Source organism: Arachis duranensis, chromosome 3 (assembly GCF_000817695.3).
Source record: "Arachis duranensis cultivar V14167 chromosome 3, aradu.V14167.gnm2.J7QH, whole genome shotgun sequence".
Lineage (NCBI taxonomy): Eukaryota > Viridiplantae > Streptophyta > Magnoliopsida > Fabales > Fabaceae > Arachis > Arachis duranensis.
The window spans coordinates 127,453,906-127,477,370 of NC_029774.3; the positions used below are offsets into that span (position 1 = coordinate 127,453,906).

General features: G+C 31.4%; 2 protein-coding genes across 2 annotated transcripts; one reads left to right on the forward strand and one right to left on the reverse strand.

The window, feature by feature from the left end:
* Positions 1-610: 610 nt before the first annotated feature.
* Positions 611-3,746, forward strand: LOC107481485 (uncharacterized). The gene is made up of 9 exons (XM_016101767.3): positions 611-791; positions 1,469-1,592; positions 1,696-1,763; positions 1,845-1,904; positions 2,007-2,165; positions 2,682-2,828; positions 2,914-3,128; positions 3,245-3,353; positions 3,437-3,746. The coding sequence occupies exons 1-9, from the start codon at positions 672-674 to the stop codon at positions 3,527-3,529; spliced, it is 1,095 nt and encodes a 364-aa protein (XP_015957253.1). The 5' UTR covers positions 611-671; the 3' UTR covers positions 3,530-3,746.
* Positions 3,747-12,138: 8,392 nt separating this feature from the next.
* On the reverse strand, positions 12,139-15,946 carry LOC107481484 (nuclear transport factor 2). Its single transcript, XM_016101765.3, has 9 exons — positions 15,813-15,946; positions 15,015-15,190; positions 14,126-14,429; positions 13,769-14,004; positions 13,523-13,679; positions 13,290-13,411; positions 13,121-13,186; positions 12,796-12,850; positions 12,139-12,696 (listed from the first exon to the last, which is right to left on the reverse strand). Exons 2-9 carry the CDS (start codon positions 15,186-15,188, stop codon positions 12,431-12,433), a joined length of 1,380 nt encoding a protein of 459 aa, XP_015957251.1. The 5' UTR covers positions 15,189-15,190; positions 15,813-15,946; the 3' UTR covers positions 12,139-12,430.
* Between the last annotated feature and the right edge of the window lie 7,519 nt (positions 15,947-23,465).

Sequence of the window (23,465 nt, forward strand, 5' to 3'; positions counted from 1 at the left end):
ACAGTAATGAGTAATCTAAAATCTCGATACTTGAATAGTATAAAATCTTGACACTTGAATAGCCTGAATGATCAACCTACTCAAGATTTCTATTTTAAATAGATAGTGGATGCTATTATTGCTATGTCAAAGAGTCATGTTTTCATTCTTCCATGTGGCCAAGCACCTGAAGTTTCTCAACAAACTACAAGCAACTACTTCGAAATGAGTCTACAAAATTTTTATATTAAATTACTCGCTACTTTCTAACACTTTGCCATCTTATGATGGGAGAAAAGAAGCAAGAGAGAGTGAAATTTCATTGCCATCTTCTATGAAATTACTTATACAAAATTTCTACTTTAGTACAGTAACAATATTTATAATTTAAAATATACAGATATAATTATTTACTTAAACAAATTTAAATTTTATTTTAAAAAATATAATTTTTTATTATTTATTTTATAAATAAGATAAAAATATAAAAAAAATTTATTTAAGAATGATACATCATATTTTACTTTTTAAAATACAAATTTAAAATTGTGAAGATTCAAATTTTGTATTTTTCAACTAGCTAATTGGAGTTAGCTGAACCGTTTCTATAAATATTGCAAATAGAAACGCAGAGAATGACGTTAAGTTTAAGGGAAAGTTACTAGCGTGCTTGTTTGCGTTGTTCCACCGCCATGGATACCCCGCCGCCGCAACGACCACAAACACCTTTCACTCCTCCGATGCCGCGCCAACCGGATTCCACCTCCTCGATTCTCGTCCCCTTCCTCATCTTCCTCGCCATTGTCGCCATGGTATGTATATCTCTCCACTTCACATTTGCACTATTGCAGCATTTCATCAGTATGTAATGTTGCATCTGGAAACTCACGCTTTTGTTGCTCTTGATCTTGTACTCCTAGCTACAAATCTCATTCGTCCAATGGATACTTCACCAATTCGGTTTTCTGATTTGCTATAACTGTAGCAAGTAGAGTACCAATTAGTTTTGATTTATGCCTCGCGTTGCGTTCCTGCATAGTGCCGTTTCTTTCCCTTTCATTCATCGATTTTCTGGATATCTCACAAGTTAAATTCCTTTTACTATTGGAAGATTTCTCGTCAATAGACATGTTTGCTCTTAGTCGCAGCTTTGCTTTCTAGGTTGAGAAACCCTTAGGTACTCTAACCTAACTCAAAATGATCATGAATGGTCTATTGTGGTAATGCATTGTTCTTTATGTCATTAGTTCTTTATTACTATGTTTTTCGGGAAGGAAATCAGTTCAAAGAATGCCATAGTGCATTTGTTGGTGCTTTACTATTTTCGTTTGTGGTTTGCGCTGTAAATATTATCTAGGTTGGAAGTTTTAGTGAAGTGGATAGGGTTTCTCACCAAAGTTGACTAGTATAATAATGCTTGGTTATCGTTTTCTTTGTACTGTTTACTACTTTGGAAAACATCTCTTCATATACGAGATATTACCTACAGGTTCTGGTTCCTTCGGGATCACCATCCTTCAAAAATTCATTATCCATTCTGCACCAAGTTCCGGAAGGCCATGTGGGAGTATATTGGAGGGGAGGTGCCCTTTTGAAAACCATTTCGGATCCAGGTACCAACCACTCTTTGCTCTATTTCTTCAATGTTTTCCTTTTTTCTTCAATATGTGCTTGCAAACAAGTTTTTGCTTCTGATCTCGGTCAATATTGTTCCAGGTTTCCATCTAAAAATGCCTTTCATAACTCAGTATGAACCTGTACAAGTGACACTTCAGACAGATATGGTAAATTTATTATAACAACTTTGACTTGTCATTTATTTTCGCTCTATAAGTTCAATTTTGGGATTACACCTACCGTCGCAGGTGACAGATATACCATGTGGTACTAAAGGTGGTGTCATGATTAATTTTGGGAAGATCGAGGTACTAACGAGTGCATCTTTTCTTCTGCAATGTTTCTGATTAACAAGTGGTGTACCCTTTACATCCTTAATTATATATGCGATGATGTGTATTCTTTTGTAGGTTGTTAACCGACTCAGCAAAGAATTTGTCTACGAGACATTGCTCAATTATGGTGTGGAGTATGATAAGACATGGATATATGATAAAATTCATCATGAGATTAATCAGTTCTGCAGCTCTCACAGTCTTCAACAAGTCTATATAGATGTGTTTGATCAGGTTAGGTCTGAATTTTTACAAGTATAATTTAAAACCAACAGTTTAATTTAAATCTAATACAGATTTTTAATGGGGCAAAAATTACTGGGAATTCAATTTAAGCCAATGTAATTGTCTAGGGTTCATAGTTGAACGATGTAATTGTGCTTAGCAAATTGTGGCTCCTATTGTCATCCACAGACCATGGGAAAGGATTTTATGCAAGTCTTAAAGCTTTTATCATTCTGGACTTTATATAAGGTGCCATTCTGGGATTCCATTTTCTAGTACCATGGCCAAAATGAACTCCCGCTTCCATCATCTCTTCCAACGTCATGTTCCAGTATCTTTTTGTCATTGATCCCCACAAAAAAGAGACAGGGTATCCTGAAATAAGAAAAGTTTTGTTCCGATGGAACCTTCTCTTTTATCGATGTGGCTTTTTCTCCTCTGTAATAGATGAATTAAATCAATATGTCCTTCCATTTCTTTGTTCTTAATAAAATCATAACAAGGCAAGCATTGGAGCCCTTTCAGATTGATGAAAAGATGAAAGATGCTCTTCAAGTTGACTGCACCCGCTATGCTCCGGGTATTGAGATCATCAGTGTCCGTGTAACAAAACCCACAATTCCGGATAGCATAAGACGAAACTTCGAACAAATGGAAGAGGAGCGTACTAAGGTTTATTTTTTACTGTAAACGGTATGTCCTTTTCTCTGTTTTGAATGAGGCTAACCAGCAATGTGCTTTGCATATTATCGGATAGGTCTTAATTGCTATTGAGAAGCAGAAAGTAGCTGAGAAGGAGGCAGAGACAATCAAGAAGATGGCTATTAGTGAGGCTGAGAAGAATGCTAATGTTAGCAGGATCCTTATGGAGCAAAAGTTGTTGGAAAAGGATAGTGCTAGACGACAAGAAGAAATCGAGAATGCAATGTATCTGGCACGTGAAAAGAGTCTTGCAGATGCAGATTTCTACCGGTGAGATTTTATATTCCTAATTTCTTTGATGCAAGTTTATGAATTTCATATTTCATTTTGTAATCCATGGTCTTAGAAAAAAGAAATGATTAATTCTGTTGCCTTTGAGATTTTAGTGTAACAAAGGAAGCTGAAGCAAACAAGTTGAAGCTTACCCCTGAATTTCTTGAGCTTAAGTTTATCGAGTCCATTGCTAATAATACGAAGATTTTCTTTGGAGACAAGGTATTCTCCTCTCCTCGGACCTCGGTTGTTTTAGTTTGTCTGTCCTTGTTTTAAGGTTCTTGACATTTGAATCTTCTCTCCAGGTTCCAAACATGATTTTGGATCAGAGGGTATTTGGAAACTACCTTCATGAAGTTTCTAGAGGGGCAGCTAAGATGGTCAAGGTCGATGCGTAAATTGTTAGAAGTTAGATGCTCAGAAATCGGAAGTCTCAGCTAAGCATTGCCAGGATTTTGTAGAAGATTCAAACGCCGAGTTATCTTTTACAGAACGGGAAGAAAGAGAAGAGAAGAGAGTTTGACGAAGTTTATCGTTTTCTTTTCAAGTGGGAGAGGGGTGTGTAATGTAGATAGCTAGTGTTAAACCCGTGCGGGCTTATATTTTAATTTTTATATGATACATAAAAAAGAGTGAAGTATTAATCCGGTCCCTGTCTATTTTTAAGAATGACAACGCGATTTCTCAAAATAAAATCGATCTACTTCGGTTTCTGTCCCCTAATTTTGTCACACAACGCGGTTTCTGTAGGTATTTTTCGTCAAATCTGAACGGAAAATGCTGACGTGTCAAGTTCAAAAATAGACAGGAGTCTAATTGTCTCTAAATTTAAATTGGTTAGGGATTTATTTGTCCTTATAATTTTTAAATAATATTTTTTTAGATTATTTTTTTATTTATTATATTAATATTTTTTTTTAACACATTACTTAATATATAGTAAAATATTTTTGAGTAATAATAAATTTAATTTTTTATCTCTTTAAACTAAATTAATAATTTATTTGATATCTTTGTAATAAAATACACTATGAACAAATTACTAATACTAAAAGAAATAATTAAAATATATAACCTTTAATGAAATAATTAAATACTAATTAAAATAATTCTATTTTTTATCTCTTTAATTGAATTCTAATATACTTGAAATTTTAATTAATCTATATTACTTTTATATTGATAAAAATAACCTTATGATCATATGTATTATTAATAGATTAATAATATTATTGATACTTTAAATTTATTGAGTTTATAAATGGTCTCCATCATATATATACAATTATTTCATTTAGTATTAGTAGTTTACTCATAGTGTATTTTAGTATAAAGATATTAAATAGAATTATTAATTTAGTTTAAAGAGATAAAAAATTAAATTTGTTATTACTCAAAAATATTTTACTATATATCAAGTAATGTGTTCATTAGTTTTCACTTTATTGTAAAAAATTATCTAGATCATAATACTAATAATATATCATAGGTTATTATTATTAATGTATTGATTGAATTTTAATGTTTATTATTTATGTATTTAAAAATTATATTTGAGAATTATTTATTTAGTTTCATAATAAATGATATTTTTAAATTTGAATAACTTAATAATTAGTTTGTACTTATTATACCATATATTTAATAATTTATTGAAAAAAATATTAATATAATAAATAAAAAAAATAATCTAAAAAAATATTGTTTAAAAAATTATAAAGACAAATAAACCCCTAACCAATTTAAATTTAGAGACAATTAGATCCCTGCCCATTTTTGAACCTGACACGTCAGCATTTTTCGTTTAGAGTTGACGGAAAAATACCCACAGGAACCGCGTTGTGTGACAGAATCAGAGAACAGGGACCGAAGTGGATCGATTTTATTTTGAGGGGTCGTGTTGTCATTCTTGAAAATGGACAGGGACCGGGTTGGTACTTCACTCAATAAAAAATAATATTTTATAATTATAAATTTTTCAAAGTTTAGTATAATATTATCATTGTCATTATATAATAAACGTATTTAATATATTATTTTATCTTTATTCAAAGTAAAATACAAATGGAATAGTTTGAAGTTTATAATATTCTTGAGTTATAAAAAAAGAGACCTGAAAAAATAAGAACATATATAACTGTAATAGTAGCATGTTAATTTTACACTAAACTTTATATTATAAGACTAATGAAATTTATCAACAACCTAATATTTTACTAACCTCATTAGAAAAGTAATTGACATATGATGTTGTGTTCCATGTTACACATTTTATTTCAAGTCTGAAAGTATAGTTAATAAATTAGTTCTATCTACGACAATATTTGTATAAAAGTGCAAATCATAACATGTTACTAAAATGAAAATACTATTTTCTTACCTAAATATTATTAAAAACTTTGTTGAACGCGACATTTGTTGTTGATGAGTTTGGATTACTGTCTTTATTTAGAATTAGAATGTTCAAGCCATTGCGACTCTTAATTCTTGACAAATTGCCTATTGGTAAACACTGATTTTGGAAAGTAAAGTCCTACATGCGATAATGATTGACCACATAGTGAAATACTTTGGTTTCAATGTTTTTCTCCTCATATATAGTATCCCGTCAACCAATAATGTCTAAGTTGCATTCTAAATATGATTTAGTTTGTTAACACTATTAGATATCAATAGCATCACAAACAGTTTTCTCAATTAATGATTAGACCTCGTTAATAGCTGCAATGAATTTTCTATCGTCACACAGTAGTCCCATAAAATAGAAAATATCTTGGAAGTTAGGATATGTAATCCCATTAACTGTCCTAATAGACTCATATGTTGTGCAACTTTTTTGAATAATTAACAAAATTCTTATATAGTAGATATCATATGTACCCGGTGGAACATAGTTTAATCTCCCGATAAAATATTCTTTCTTGCGTGGATATCATTCCCTTTCTTCTATATTATAAACAAATTGACTTGCAAACTCAGCATACGTTAGAGTTTAACCTGCTTCAAATTCTTTGTTAGCCTCCATCCATGTTAAGAACATCGTACCTTTCCCTTTCTATTAATCAATGATTTTCTCAAGATTGTTATTGTCTTTAAAGATTATATTCTATTTTCTAGGTAAATAAAAAGTTAATATCATAACTGAATATCATAAGTCAAAGTTCTCCATACATCCTCCTGTGTAGATAAATACCCACAATCATAAAATTATTTGATCTTATAATACATTTTTTAAAATATGTTTTATCATTTCTATTTTTAATATTAACATACCAATAATAACATTTCAAATAAAAAAATAAAAAAAATATTTATTCACCGAAAATAATTTTTTCTTCAACAAATTAACATCCTTCCAGCACAAAAAAATTAATATTACAAAAATATTTATAACAAAATAAAATTAAAATAACAATCTAAATAGAAAACACTAAAATAAATAAATTTATATTGAAGTTAATATTAAAATTTTTAGATTTTATTTTACTCATTTAATACGTGTAACTATTTATATTAAAAAAATTAATTATAACTTAAAAAATAACAATAAAAAAATTATACCAAATTATATACATATATATTTTATATTTTAAAATTAACAAATTAACAAATTCAAAAAATTTTAAACACAATTTATAAATTATCTTTTATTAAAGAAATAGTTACAATTTAAAAATTAATAATTAATTAATTATTTTATTTTATAAAGATAAAACGATGTAAAGTATTTTTTTAAAGTATGTTTATTTTTTATATTTTTGAAATTAATATATCAATAATAATATTTTAAATAAAAAGATAGAAAAAATATTTATTTAAAAAAATAAATTTTTAATAAATTAAAATCTTTCAAGTACAAACAAAATTAATATTATAAAATCTTTTTAACAAAATAAAATTAAAATAATAATTTAAATACAAAATAATAAAATATTCAAATATATAGAATAAAATCTTGAAACAAATTCAAATAAATAAACTAACAATGAAGTTAATATTAAAATTTATAGATTTTATTTTACTCATTTATTATGTGTAAGTGTTTATATTTAAAAAATAATAATTGATTATCTATCATCGATTTCTCTTAGCAAATTCATGAATCGAGTCACAAAAGTCTTCTTAACTGAGACATGTATTTTTTTAAAAACTATTTTAACCACATAAATGTAAATTAATTTTTTCGAAAATTTTAATTTATGAGAAAATAACTTAAAATTAAAAAGTAACAACTTACACAAATAATAATAATTTATGATTTAAAAGAGTAATTTGTAAATAACTTAAAATTTAAAAAATAACAAACTAAGCAAATAACTTAAAATTTTAAAAATAACCACCTAAGCAAAATAACTTAAAATTTAAAAAATAACAACCTAATCAAAACAACTTAAAGAAATAACTTAAGTTTAAAAAATAACAACCTCTTTTAAAGATGACGTTTTATTTCTGTTTTCAAATTTAAACTCTTATTATTTTGTTTTCGAACTTGTTTCTTACTATTACTTGCTTTTTTTTGTTATCACTTTTAAATTGTTGATTTCATTATTAAACAACTATATCTTAATTTTAAAATAATTTATAAATAATTTTGTTTAAATTAATTCAATAATATTAAGATTTAAATATCTAACTACCTTGTTAATAAATTCGAAAACTAAATCTTTATTGATATTGATATCTAACAATCTAACCAAATAATTTATTATTATTTTTTAAATTAGTTTAATAATATTAAGATTTAAATATTTAACTACCTTGCTAATAAACTCAAAAACTAAATCCTTATTATTATCTAGCAATCTAACCAAATAATCTATTAATTTATAAATAAAATTACAAAAATTTCTAATAACGATATTTAAGAAAGTAATCTCGAAACCAACATATCAGCGTCACGTCAGCAAAAAGTCTCCCCATTTATATTTGGTCTAGAGGAAAGATTATTTTAAATTTAAAAAGTAACAATTTAAGCAAATAATAAATTATAATTTATAAATAATATTTTTAAAAATTTTAGTGATGATACCTAAGCAAATTATATTTTAGTGATGACACCTAAGTAAATTATTAGTTCAACAATATTAAAAATTAAATACCCAACAATCTAAGAAAGTGTATTTAAAAATTCAAAAGGTAACAACCTAAGTAAATAAAATATGTTATAATTTATAAATAAAAGTTTAAAAGTTTCTAGTGTCGACATTTAAGCAAATAAATTCCTAAACTCAATGTATGAGCACCACGTTAGCATAAGAAAAGCTTCCTATTTGTATTGCTATTGCTATAAAAATAAAGATACGCTTATGAAATGTGTAATATAATATAAAAATATATATTTTTTAAAATAAGAAAATATTTGATTTATTTTATTTATTTAAAAAATCTGTTAAGCATTTTATCGAGAGAATTGTCATAATACTCCAAATTACTTTTTTAAATATTTTTTGTCAAAAATTTTAGTTAAAAATATATTTTAATCACAAAAGATTTTATTTTATTAAATAAATGAGTTCTAATGTCAAAATTCTAGTAAAAACTTTTTAACAAATAATAAAAAGTTTAATTTCACAGTCAATAAATTCTACTAATAGTTAAAATTTTTTCATTTTTTTAAATAATAAAATTAAAAATGAATAGCTTATAATTAAAAAGAGAGAAAAAGATGAAAGTACCTCTATTGTTGTATAGAAACAATGTAAATGGAATAGAGAGAAAATTTATAAATGTGACAAATGAAAAAATTAAATTTAAAAATCGAAACGGTTAAGAAGTCACTTAATTAGGAATTAGTATTAGAATTTCAAATTTCAAATTTTTAAGTAGAGTTTGCTAATTAGCTAGTACAAATTTTAAAATTTTAAATAAAATTTTTTAACTAAATGTTCGTTGTTCATCAAGAATATAGGAATTTGTTAATTTAAGAATGATTTTATTAGTTTCGTCATAAATAGTATCAATCCTATTATTTGTCGATAAAAATAAATAAAATTAAATACAATCTAAAAATTAATAACCTTATAAATTACGTAAATGTAGAAAATATATTTAAAAAGAGAGAAAAAATGGAAGTACTTCTATTGTGCAGAAACAATTTAAAAGATAACAATGTAAATTGAATAAAGAGAAAATTTATAAATGTCGCAAGTAAAAAAATTTAAATTTAAAAATTGAAATGGTTAAGAAGTCACTTAATTAGGAATTAGATTTAGAATTTCAAATTTTAAATTTTTAAATAGAGTTTTTTAATTAGCTAGTACAAATTTTAAATTTTTAAATAAAATTTCCTAAATTAATTTAATTTTGTCGAAACAATATTAGAAATAGAATTAAAGTATAAGAAAATGTCAAATTAATTTTTTTAAATAATATAAATAACCTCACATTTTAATAAGATTGATAATTCTATTTACTTTAATATAATCTTTTGTAATTAGCATATTTGCTTATAAATTATATAAATTTTTAAAAAATATTCTTAAACTCATTTGCTTATTTAAAAATTAAAAAAAGTGTATTTTAAATTTAAATTTAAAATTTTAAACATGATACTTTAATTAAAAATTAGAATTAGATCTTTTTTAAAAATAAGTACACATTAAATATTAATAACTAACTTAATTGTATCAACAATAATTCAAAAAAAAATTTATAACTTTATGACCTTAAATATTAAATTAGAAATTATCATAATATCAACGGTGGGAATCAAATTAAAAATAAAACCACAAGTAATAACCAAATAACTTCAATTTATATTTAAAAAAATTCTAAATTCCAAACATAAAAATCCAAAAGAACCAAAAGATAAATAACAACTCAAGAAAAGATAATGTTTTCACCAAAACAAACTTAGCATTATTCTATTAGATATACTCTAAAAGGGATTCTAAAACATGTGCATCCAAATTCTCAAGTTTCATTCTCAATCTTGATCTTCTTGCAAGTTGAGGTATCTCCTTGCACCTTCGAATCTTCCGACTCCAAAGATAGTCGCTTGGTTGGTGTAATAGCATTTTTCAATACTTCGGATTCATCACTGTCTGCAACTTCATTGGAGAATTCAAGCAACAAATTATATACAAAATACTACGTTAAATTAAAGACTTCCTTCTCACCTTTGATTTTATCTCAATAATATTTTTTAATAAAATAAAGATCTAACTTTGAGAAAACAAACAAACAAAAAATTCATTTTTTGAACAAATACCTTAACACCTTTTACTTTCTCCCCTTCAATGATTGACGAAGCTTTTGAAGTTGGAGGTGTAGTCAACATCCTAAAATTATAATTAATTATTAATTATTATTTATAAATTAGATACTACTAATAATCAAAGAGGAGAAAATATTGCATTTTTTTCAAAAATGTTTCCCTTAATAAAAAGGTTTGTTACCTATTAATAATATTAATAAAAATATTCATAACAAAATAAGTTAAATAATAATTTAAAAAGATGAAATTATCAAAAATTTTAGATTTATAAAAATAAATATATGATTACCCATCATCAATCTCTAATTTAATAATAGTGTACTTAATAGATTTGTCATTCTTTTCAAGAGTTCTCTCACTCTCAATTCCAGCAAGATATCCAACAACATCTGAAATGATTTAAAATAAAAAAATTGTTATCAATAAGTTTGTTAAAAATCAAAACACAGCCGAAATTATCAATAAAATAAATAAATTTATAAATAAATTATACTTTTTCTAAAACAATAAACTTACGAATTAAGTAGGTGTAATCGTACCAAGGCGTGTATTTTTCTTCTCTAGAATTGATAAACAAAAATCAAAGAACAATTAGATGGAGATAAACAAACAAATTTAAAATAAAATAAAAAAATATTAGTAGAAAATTCATGTCTTTATATCTCAATTGAGTATGGCAATAGAGAATTTTCGTAACTTGGTAGTGTCCATAACCATATCACTCGTATACGTACACACAAATTGTCGATTGTAGGATTGATGTCAGCAATTTTGTGAATACCAGCCATTGGAATAAGTAGAGAGATTTTGGATATATGTAAAGAAAGGAATTAATGTACTTTAAATTGTGGTGTTTTACATCTCTCATAACTTGTACTTTTATACTTGCATCATAACTAATTTTTTTTAAATTTGGTTGACTTTAATTTAAAATTTAAAATTTAAAAAATAACAACCTAAGTAAAACAATCTAAATTTAAAATTTGAAAATAACAACTTAAGCAAAAAATAATTTATGATTTATAAATATAAATCTTAAAATTTCTAGTGACGACACGTCAGCAAATGAATTCCCAAACTCAACGTATGAACGTCACATCAACAAATGAGTTCCCCATTTGTATTACTATAAAGATAAAGATAAGTTTGTCCCTATCAATATACAGAATTACAGATATTGTTATTATTATTATTGCTATTGCGACAATGAAATTTAGGACGTGTTGGGATGAGTTTCTCTAAGAATTTTTTTTTTAAAAAATTAGAAAATAAAAGTAGTTTTTATTTAAATAAATATAAATTATAACTTCTCAAAAAAAATATTTTGATTTTTTTAATGTTTTTATTAAAGAATTTTTACTATTAACTTAATAGTATCCAAACAAACATTCAGTTAAACCTAAAAAGTTTATATATAATATATAATTTAAATCCATCGAGCCCTTCTTGATATTGGAAACTTAAATACACTAGTAATTTCTTTCATTTTTATTTTAGATGTGAATTTTTTTATCTCATGATAAGATATAATTCAATTTCCATCAAAATCGAACAACATAGTCATATAGCGGCAAAAGAGCAGGTCTAAACAACTTTTTTACTCAAAATGATCCACCTTGGTGTTAATTTGTCACCCTTTGCAAGGATGTTCAGTAATAATGAGGAATTTGTAAGAAATTAAGAATGACGTTCGAAGTAACCTTTACACGAGAGAAATTTTTTTTTTTTTATGTCTAAGGAAAGACTAATGCATCATTCAGTTAATCAATTGTATGAATAGACTACTTCTCGTGAATAAGCGACCAAAAAAATTGTATTAAAAAATGGAGTGTAACCGTAACCAATTCCAAACAATTATTCAAGAAAATTAGATACAAAACGTAACAAAATTGGAAGAGATCAAAAAAGCAAGGGAGACGAAGGTATGAGTAATAACTTGGTTTAGCCAACGAACTCATAAGTAGAAGGATCACAACAGCTACAACGAAGAAAAACTCTAATCCAATTGCACACCAAAATCCCTAAAGCCGCTATCTATCGGAGAATGCCAATGTTCACTCAATTGCCAACAAAATGAAGAACTTTACTGAACCTTCACTGGTTGACGGGCAACCTTCCCTCCATTTGCATAACTCCTTGGAACAGCTTCTCCATTGCTCCGACCATTAGCATTGCCTCCTCGAGGTCGACCAGAGAACTCATTCCGCTTCTCAAAATCATTCCTGTTCAGATAGCCGCCACCACCTCCGCCACGACCACCTCCAAAGTTGCCACGGCCCCTGAAGTTTTCATTTCTATCATTTCGGTATCCACCCCGTCCTGATGGATATCTCACCCTATCATTATTGGCTGAAATAACAAGAATGCATGTTAATAACAGAGGATATGAGGTGACATGTTGGTTTCAACAATATTGTCAATTTAACAAGAGAAATGTCGGTCACATACCTCGCCTTTCTTCAATTGAAAGTTTACGGTTGTCCAACATAACTGGAGGAGAGGCCTGAAAATACATCCACGTTAGATTAAATGACAGACATACCTTGCAAAAGACATCTACACTACTCATGCATTAAAATATAATAAAATATGGAAACACATCACTAAAAAACACAATAACTAAGCTACAAATGCCATGAATCACATGCTTGCCATGATAAGAAACACAAACCATTAGAAACAACAAACCAAAACCTAGAAAGTTCAAAAAGGATATAAAGCCTAATAAGAAATGAAAGGCATTTAAGACATTTGATATTAGGCAAGTCAATACCTCAAGGGCTCCTTGCATTGAAGTAGCAGATTCAAATTCCACAAAACCAAAGCAGGATCCTTGTTGCTGCGAAGGGTAACAAAATATTTATCAGCATTGGTGTTGCTGATGTGCATTCAAAAAAACAGATTAACATTATTTTAGAAAAAAGGGCTTTAAATATACTGACCTTGTTACTTCTCACTTGAATACCATCACGTTTAATGGGCCCAAATTTCTTGAAGACCCGTTCTAGTTGTTCTACTGTTGCATTCAATGGCAAGTTTGCAACAAATATTGCATAAGCCTTCCCTGTTGGAAGAAATGGACAAGTAAGGAAAGAATTCCCCAATAAATTGACAACAAATTCAAAATATAAACTACATATATGAAATATAATTAACCATAAAAGGAGCAAATTACCTGTATTCTCAGTGTTCTTTTCCAACGGACTGTCAGGGACAGGTGCAGGTGCTTGTGGTTCTAATGCAGGCACATTAGATACACGTGGTTGTTCTACAGGTTTCACAGGGGATGTCCTCACATGGAAGGGAGCAGCATTTTCTTTCAATGCATTCACCTAAAGTAAAGAATTTAGAAGAGTGGCATAAGTCAAATGCTACACAACAATAAAATAAGAACAGAATAAACTTGGGGGAATTAACATACAATGGATGCAAAAGACTTCTTTGGAGCATCATCCTGCATATTAGAAGCAACTTTCTCAATGCTTGGTTGATGTTCCTGATGGTTTGGTTCTTTCACATGATTAACTGGAACAACAGAATCAGCAGCAGACAATTTTCCATTCTCCAGTGGTTGACTTGCTTCTTTGCTGATGCTAGTTTCAGCATCCACAGTAGCTGCTTGACTAGGTGGAATGCTTTCAGGAACAGAGATTGGCTCTATATTCACAGTCGAAATCAAAATTTTAAAACAAGAATTAGAATATTAGACACCACACAGTGACAAGCAACAGGAATGGAATCATCTTTTACAATCATAATATGTAAACAGAAGAATTACCTGGTTCAGGGGTAAAAGCATCAGCTTGGGCACTTTCAGCAACATCATTTACTGGCACAGACTCAATCTCAATTGAGTTGTATTCATCAACATATCTAAATACATCATTCAAAACATAGTATCCTTTGTCCTGTGGAGCTAGGAAAAATGACTGAGTAAACTTCCTCTTCAAATTGTCACTTCCAGTTAAGCAGCCAGTCACGACAACCATCACCCCTTCTTTATAAGACGGCTGAGCATCAGCACTCAATATCTCTACCCTGAAGCTTGTGTAGTCCAGTGATAGTATCTTTTTATTGATGTCCTGTTGCATAATAAAGTAAAATAATTAAAAAAAGCAGATGCTTAATTATATTTGCAATTCACCACAGAAAAATAAATTAATTGGACCACATAAAATCCCAGTGAAAAACTAGCATGGACAATTCACTGCTGATTTTTTTAATACTCATTTTTATTTCTAATAGACCAGAAACAGCTCAATCGGCTACCAGAAGTGAATTCATTCAAGATAAGTTTCGAATAAACAAAGATTAGGATATACCATGGAAGAGTGTATAGGACTGAATAGCAAGACAAACAAATTAATCTAAAATATGAAAACCCAATAGAAAAATATAATATATAATACTACTATAAATAATGCCGTGCTAATGAGGTTCATCTCACTCAACCATATGGCTAACTGTTATTCCATGCCATTTTCTTTAACTATAGTAATTGTGACAAACAATCAAGATCACCTGGATTGCAACGACAATCGTGACACACAGTAATTTAGAACCATGCAATTCCAAAAGCTTGTGTGATATTAACAGCTGGGGAAATTATACAGGTCAATTTGGATTCATGTTGCTTAAGAGATGCAAAGTCAGTTGATACTACTTACTTCTATAGTGGTCACCGTTGTCATGGTACCGTCATCTTCAGGCCGACTTAGGACACTGGTATCGTGGTAAAATCTATGAACTTGGCCTGGATCTTGATGCAGGATAGAGTAATACTGCTCCACAAAAGCATTGCCAACCATCTGCGGGGTCGGGGATCCATCTGACACTGCCATCTCTGCATCAAACAATACATCAACCACAGAGACACTCATGGGTTAGGCTAATGACACAAGACAATCAGTCACTCAAACGTTACAGCAACCACAACTAATAAATTATTTCCAAAACCCTTTATAACAAATAGAGGAATAAAGAAGAGACTGTTCAAAGAGAATACTACAAGAATGCAATTACCCTCCTTAACCTCAATTAATTAGCTGTATATATTTAATGCAGGCAGAATAATTACTGTCATCAGCTACAGATGAATACGACATGACCATGCGTCACAAAAGCATTCAAATCCAGCCTTTTTAGGTAAAAAACAAAAAATCCAGCAGCTATAGTTAATTGATTTAAATAACAATAAATATAAACCCTAAGCCATGATCCGTTTCAAGCTATTTTTGAATAGGAAAAAATCAAAGCCCTAATAAATCCCAACACACCAGTCTAACAAACGAAACCAAATCGATCGTCAAAAAGAGCACAAAACTACAACCGTAGCATTCAACTGTCTTCGCTCAAAACATTTATAAGAGAAACAAAAATTAAAACTCGTCAGTTTCGACGGGGTAGTAAGAAGTGAAATTTATTATGCTTTAAAAAAAGGGTGAAGAACAGAAACGAAGAGGTACCTCCGAGGGGGAAATGAAAACCTAGGAACGAGAGAAGGAGAGAGACAGAGAGAGAAAGAGAGGGAAGAACAGGTGAGTGCGAGAGGAGGCGGTTGAGTAGAGTGAGATCTCTACAGCTCCAACGAGTGCCAAATTTACCGAATATATTTATATCCGGTTTTCTGGGTTCGGCTCGATTTGGCCCAACCCGGTTTGTTTAGTTTTCCTGCATGAACCGGGTTTATTTATTTGTAATGTTGTTTCTGATTTTGGTTTTAAGAGGAGGATGTGGGGCCATGGCGAAGAAATCGGTGTCAATGTGTACCTACGAGTTTTGAATTTCAAAAACACACATGCCATATATGCATATTCACGGAGGGGATTTTGACCTGAATGAATTCCCTGATAGTATATCAATGGAATATTGGAATATCATCATCGACATCAAGTCAGCTAACTACTAAATTTATTTGATTTTGTAAATTTGATTCTTGAGAAGTTTTTTCTTTACCTTTTCGTTTTTGAACTTTTTAATCTTTTATTCAATGAAATTCATTAACGACTTAGAATTAATTAGATTTTGGATTAAATTTCCACAACTAGTAGTATATTCAAGTTCAAATTCTCCTTTCGACTTACTTCTTTGTTAAGTTTCTTTTAGGTTTTTTCCCTAGTGTTATACTCTCTTTCAATTTTAGAATTTTTGATAAAAAAAAATTAGAACAAAGGATAAAGGGAGGCTCATTCTTTTGGATATGAGATGCAAGTGTACGTTGTGCGTTGTTGTGGAGGATATGGGTGCTAGATATAATGTGGGACAGTTTTTTTTTGAAATAAGGAATGAAAAAATCGGATCATCCAATTTTTTTTGTAAAAAAATTAAGTCTACTAATCAAACAGTCAGATTAGTGTAGAAGAAAAAATTTAAATTTTTCGATTTGTATTTAAAAATTTAAAAAAATTTGAGGTACACAAATCGGAAAGACCCAAAAATCTGACGATCTAATTTTTGTTCCTGATACCACAGTTGCATAAAGTACCTATACATTCTATAACTGTGTCCTACACCGTTCTCCCTTCCACAACTAAATTAAAAAGTGATAAAGGGATAACAAAAGCACGATATAAAAAGATACATACAAAAGAATAAAGAAAGAGATAGATAAAAGAATTCTCTTAAGATACCCATTTTTAACGATTCAGGTCACTCGAAAGAATTCTCTGTCAGAGCTTTAAAGTTGAAGAATCACTTTAGTCACACAATAAAAAAACGTGTATAATGCAATGAAAATTTTATTCATCAAAAGTTGTGTAAATTATTTCACTAACAAGTATTTAAATAGATCCCTAACAAACTAGCTAAAAGATAAGTTAATTTAAATATACTAAAGATAAGATAAATAATTTAAATCAAATTTGATCTTATTTGATTAGATCATATTTGATTTAAATTTAATATCTTAAATATATGATAACTAATTTAAATCAGATTTGATTTAAATAAAAAATTTCTAAAAATACTATTAAATAAATAAAAATTAAATCAAATTTTCTAAAAATTAATATTAAATGTGTGTCTTTTATTAAATTTGTCTTTTACTAGATTTAAAAAATACTATTAAATCTCCTATTGTCCTGACTTAATCCAATGAACTTTATGAGTTATCGTCATTTTAACATTATTATTTTTTTAAATAAACTCTCGATTTTTTTAATATCTAAGATCCATATAATATAATTCTTCTTAAATCTTTGAATATGATTCTACCTCGTGTCTTTAAAATTTAAAATGACGAAAATATTCTCTAAACAACTATCAATTTTTATTATATTTTGGTTTGATTTTTTATTTTCCTCGTGTGTATTATTATTATTGGAACATCGCAATTTGAATAAAGCACCCATTTCTCACCCAAATTTTTTAACCCTGACATAAATGATTTTATTTTTGTTAACGACAAAAAATATTATTTATATATTAAAATTAATCACCAAAATTAATTAATATATATTAATATATAAATACATATGTTATTTTTCTTTCATTTTTAATATTATCGACTATTTTGATCATTCGTAATGTAATTCATTAATTTTATAATGAACTATATCTTTTATAAAAGAAAACAAAAATTGTTTTATATTCAAAATGTAAATATAGATCTTAATTTATAAAAATTAAATGTTTAGAACAAATCTTATTTAAATATTAATGAACTCAGGTTAAATTTTAAAATAAAAAAATTAATTTAAAAATCTTAATATCAACGATATTAATGGTTACAATTCTCATTTTCATTATTTTTGATAAAAATCTTTTGATCTCTAATTTTTATTTTTTATTTTTTTCTTTTTTCCTCTTTCACTGTCTCCCCTACTACGTTTAAAAGCATGATAATAGCTTAAAAAAGATTTCATATATCACTTAAAGCACATTTTAGAACTTCAAATAATTTAGCTGCCTGTCACTTCATCAGTCTGTCTAGAATTTAAAATTTTAAAATTAAAGTGTGATGGAAGCTTCTTTAAAGAAAAAAAGCTAACTAGATTTGGATGTATATTTCGCAGTGAAGCTAGGAATTAAATTCATGGCAGTTGAAAAAGGGTCCTTGGAATGACTGTGCTACGAGCTGAAGTTTGAGAGATTTCGCGTGGTTTGCTATGGTCTTGGAAGTGGAAGTTAATCATGTGATCTACCAGATTGACTTAATGGATGCCTTTCTCTTTGTTAATCATTGGTGCTATCCAAAAAGATCATGAGAAAATGATATTGTTGTTAAAAAAAATTTGAGCTCAAGTATCTTCTACGTTGGCAGCTGCGATTTGTTCTTATACAAATAACGGTGTGGCAAATTATTGGGTAGGGCCGTGGGCTAAATCCATCGGACCACCCATTTACCCGTTTAAATGGGCGGTCTTTGCCTCTAAAATTAAGCTTGTTTAAATTTCGGGTTAAATGGGCTGAGCCCCATTAACTTAGAAAAAAATAACGGGTTAAACGGGCTAGTCCGCGAGCTAAACGGGTGGCCCGTTTAATTTTTTTTACATTTTTTTAAAAAGTAGCACTTTTAGCTAATATATCTCTCGATCCGATCCGAAAATCTATTGGTTTTTGACCTAAAAATAATATTTTTTGTCAAAAATATTTTTCAAAAAATAAAATAAAATGATAAACGAGCTGACCATAAACGGTCCGGGTTAGAAAATTCTAGCTCGCGAATAAAGCGGGTTTAAATAGGTCAGCCCGTTTAAATAGGTCAGCCCGTTTAACCCACGGGCTTAACGGACCGGACCTAAATGGGTCAGGCTAGCCCATTTGACAGCCTTAAAGAAGGGGCTCGTGGACACTATGACGCAAGCTGCATTTGGTTTTAAGAATAGGATAAAATATGATATTGAAAATCATTTTTTTATTTTAATAAATAAATTAATTATAATAATTACTGAAATAAATAATTTAAAAAATTATTATCGAAATAAATATATTTTTATTTTATTTATACTATAAACGAGATAATTTTGTATGTATTTCATTTACAGTGTAAACAAAATAAGACATGTGGATGTGATTTACACTGTAAAAGAGATATGTACAAAATTATCTACAATGTAAACAAGATACGATGAGACAAATTTTCAGCAGCTATAAAAAAGATGTATAATCCTTGATATTCTCCACACACATTTTATATTTTTTTCTGTCCCATTTTTCTCACAAAAACAAGGCAACAATGGCCAGTAACCTCGTTTACACAGTGTTGTGTGTTTACCCCAATTGTCATATGAGAAATGGTGATAACCGGGTGATATTAGAGTGTGACAATCCGATACTGTTACGAACTCAACGTGTAAGTACGTTGTCCGAGTTGAAGAGTTTGATATTGAACAATCTCGATAGTACAGAAACGAGGGAGGTCGTAAGAGTGGGGTATAGGTTGCTGGCAGCCATGGGTAATGGAGTTTTTCGATTTGGACTATTTCGGCTTCTAGGAGACGAGCATGTGCAACTCATGTTTGACATCCATGGGAGAATCATGGCGAAATAAGTGATGGAGCTTTCCGCTGAGGTTAGAGATGTTGGTCGTGGTGGTTCTGTACACTCGACCTACGTACAAGACAACCGACGTTTTGCACCACCACTCATTCATGTCGCCATTCCAGTGGAAGAGGTCGAGGAGGGTGACGAAGAGTTAGACGAAGAATACGTGGCGGATAGTGCCGATAGTGATTCTTCTCGTACCATTTGTGAGCTACGGGCCAGATCGTACTACGATGGACACCTTCTGGTCCGCGACTGTAGCATGTTCGACAAAGTATTTTGGGTTTTCTCATCCTGTGTGGAGCCTTTCAAGTATTGCAAGCCATTTGTTTCTGTCGATGGTACGCATATGTATGGCAGATACGGTGGAGTGTTGCTTATTGCGGTGGCATAAGACGGCAATAGCAACATCCTGCATATTGCTTTGGACATTGTCGAGTCATGATCGTTCTTTCTTACTAATATGAGATGCCATGTCACCCCACAAGACGGCTTACTGGTTATCTCCGATAGATTGCAGGCCATCAAGGCCGCCCTCAGTGTCGATGACAGTGGTTGGCATCCCCCTAGAACGTTCCACGCTTACTGTATCAAACACATGACGACGAATTTCATGACTCATTTTAAGTCAGTCGAGGACAAGAGATACCTTATAAACACTGCTTACAGTCCAAGCAAGGCTGGGTGTGAGTAGTACATGGATGCCTTGAGAGGAGTTTCTCCGGCGATGACGGACTAGGCTGGTCATTTCAACAAAGAGATTTGACTGCAACATTGCGACAGTGGGAGGCGATTTGGTCATATGACGACAAATATGTTAGAGTGTATCAATGCAGTTCTCAAGAGAACACGGTACTTGCCGATTTCTGCTATCGTGCGCATCATGTACAAAAGGTTGCAGAAGTTGTTCGTAACAAAGGGCAGGGAGGTGAAGTCAAAGTTGGCGGCTGGAAACCACTTCTCCTAGAGGCTGATGGCAGCCATTGAGAAGAACAGAGAAGGCATCCCAAAGATGCGTGTCACTCATTGTGATAGACGTGCCTCTGTGTTTATCATGGAGGAATTAAAGTCGTTCAAGGGTTGGTCGCAAGGTTCCTTCCGCGTTCAGCTATCAGCGGAAACATGTGACTGTGGACTATTCCAGTCTCTCCATTATCCGTGCTGCCATGCACTTGCCGGGTGTGCCGCCGCTAGTATTGAGTGGGCCCCGTATATGTATCCAGTTTATAGACAGTAAACAATGTTCAAGGTTTACGAGATGGAGTTTTCACCGATACCGAATGAGTCCTTGTGGCCGAAGTGGTATGGGACGATGCTGCATCCTACCAGTCATGTGTTGGAAGGCAACTGGAAGGCCCATGTCAACTAGATTTCGGAATGACATGGACGAAGTCGAGTGATATGAGAAGCGGTGTGGCCTTTGCAGGCAAGTCGGTCATACTAGAAGGGGTTGTCCTAATCAACCAACATGCGATGCTTAGTGTTGGCAACTCTTGTTAGTGTCTTTCATCCTGCTATTGTAGCATTTCAATCTTATTTTTGCTATTTCGCTTTATTGTAATAGTTTTATTACAGTAGTTTGGTTGTATTCATATAAATTGGTTTTGTATCTTTTTAAGATTTGTAGCAAGAAAACATTCGCAGACATGATTACTAATGAAAAAAACATCATCATAAAGAGACTACGCATAAACAAGATGATAATGTGATAAGTTTAAAATATAAAAGTTCGCATCAAGCTACCCTAACTAGTAAACAAGACAACATATACAATACAACATTAACCTATAAAATACAAACATAACACATCATCTGTGGCTGGGATCCTGATATTGACTTCGGTGATAGGTACCACACGGTGGAGGCTGAACCTAGTGCTGAGGTCGGGCAGGTCGAGGGTCTCCCATATACCTCAGCGGGATAGTAGGATCATGAGGCTGCTCCACATGGTATGGCTGAGACGGGATGTAGACACCTCCAGAGGGTGGAAAAGTGGCATACTGATGTAAATGACCCTGAGGGTGAGACGATGGAGCTGTCGAAGGGGTCACTTGAGGCTGTGATGAGGTTAGCAATATCCCATAATCGTAGGATGGCGGGGTCGCATACTAGGATCCCGGTCGAAGACCCGCCCCATACAAAGATCTAGATACCGATGATATATGTGGGATCCAGAATGAGCCCTGCGCGGGAGCAGATGGATGATGAAACTGTCTGACACCCTGCTCCCTGTTAGTCTGGAATGAGTCGGCTATTCGCTGCATCGCTGCCAGGTTAGTCGCGTGAAGCTGGAAGGTGTCATCGAAGAATATCTCATCAATCAGCTGCTCCTCCTTATGGCTGCTGGATGGACATACATCATGCCAACTCGGCGGTGATGTGTCCCAGACTGTCCGATGCTGAGATCCTCTGGAACCAAATGGTGGACGCGATGCATGGGTTGAGAGAGGTGGAGGAGGCAGACCAGGAGGTGAGACCTCTCTGTCTGATGGGATGTCTCCGTAATCTTCCTGGAGGTTAAACTCTGCCTCCTCGTCGAACTCTACGTTCAGCTGCGCCCAACGGGGCTTGACCCTCTCCCTCATAACCGGCTCGCCAAGTTTATGCTCTTTAGCACCTCTGTCCCTCCTAGCAGGTCATCGGGTATCTGCCCTAACCTCCGTTACACGCCTACGCTAGTCTAGCATGCCTCAGGGAAGGTGGAGATCGTTCCTCGGCTGGCTGGTAGTGGGCTGTACGTCGGGGGGTAACTTGGCGAGTCTTGGGTCCTCCAAAACCTCCTGGCGTGACATATGCATAACACGGCAAGCCCCACGCCACCAATCGTAGTACTCCCAAGTCGGCCTGGTGTCAAACATATGTTGTATAGAGATCCTGCGACCGAGATCAAAACGCTTACGCCATCCTTCGGACCAATCAGAATGTCGATCAGGCCACCACACATCCTCACCTCGGCCAGTGGATGTGAGGAACCTATCAGAAAAAACAAGAAGTACATAATCTGATGTGGTTGATTGACATACATGTGATGATTTTAACACAATTGAAATATAAACTCGGGTAAGCAAATATAAATAATACATCACATATACCTATCAAGGTTCACTAGAGGGCCAGAGACTTGCTGCTCTCTATTGAACTATCTCTTCACCCGGTCAACCTCGTAAAACTGCACAATATTGAAGCAAACAAGGGGGATGACTGACATCCATGTCCCCCACTCCTCCTCCTCGAAGAACCAAGGAGGGCACAAAGCCTGCATAGCAGGGTCGTCATACGGTCTCCATACAAACTGAAAGAACCGTAACAGAGCTAATAGTCAGGACATCAAAAATAAGGCAACATAAATGTCTAAAATGAAAACGTGGTGGTCGTAAACGTGGTACTAAACTCATCAAATCGTAACCGGTCGATCGATACCCGCCATCACAGGACTCTGGCCTCATGTTGATTGGTGTGGTATTTTATAACCCACACTACTAACCGGCAAGTGCACCGGGTCGTACCAAGTAATACCTTACGTGAGTAAGGGTCGATCTCACGAGGATTGATGGACTAAGCAACAATGGTTGAGTGATTGGCTTAGTTAGACAAACAAAAATTGATTTTGATATTGAGATGTTCAAAGGGTTTAA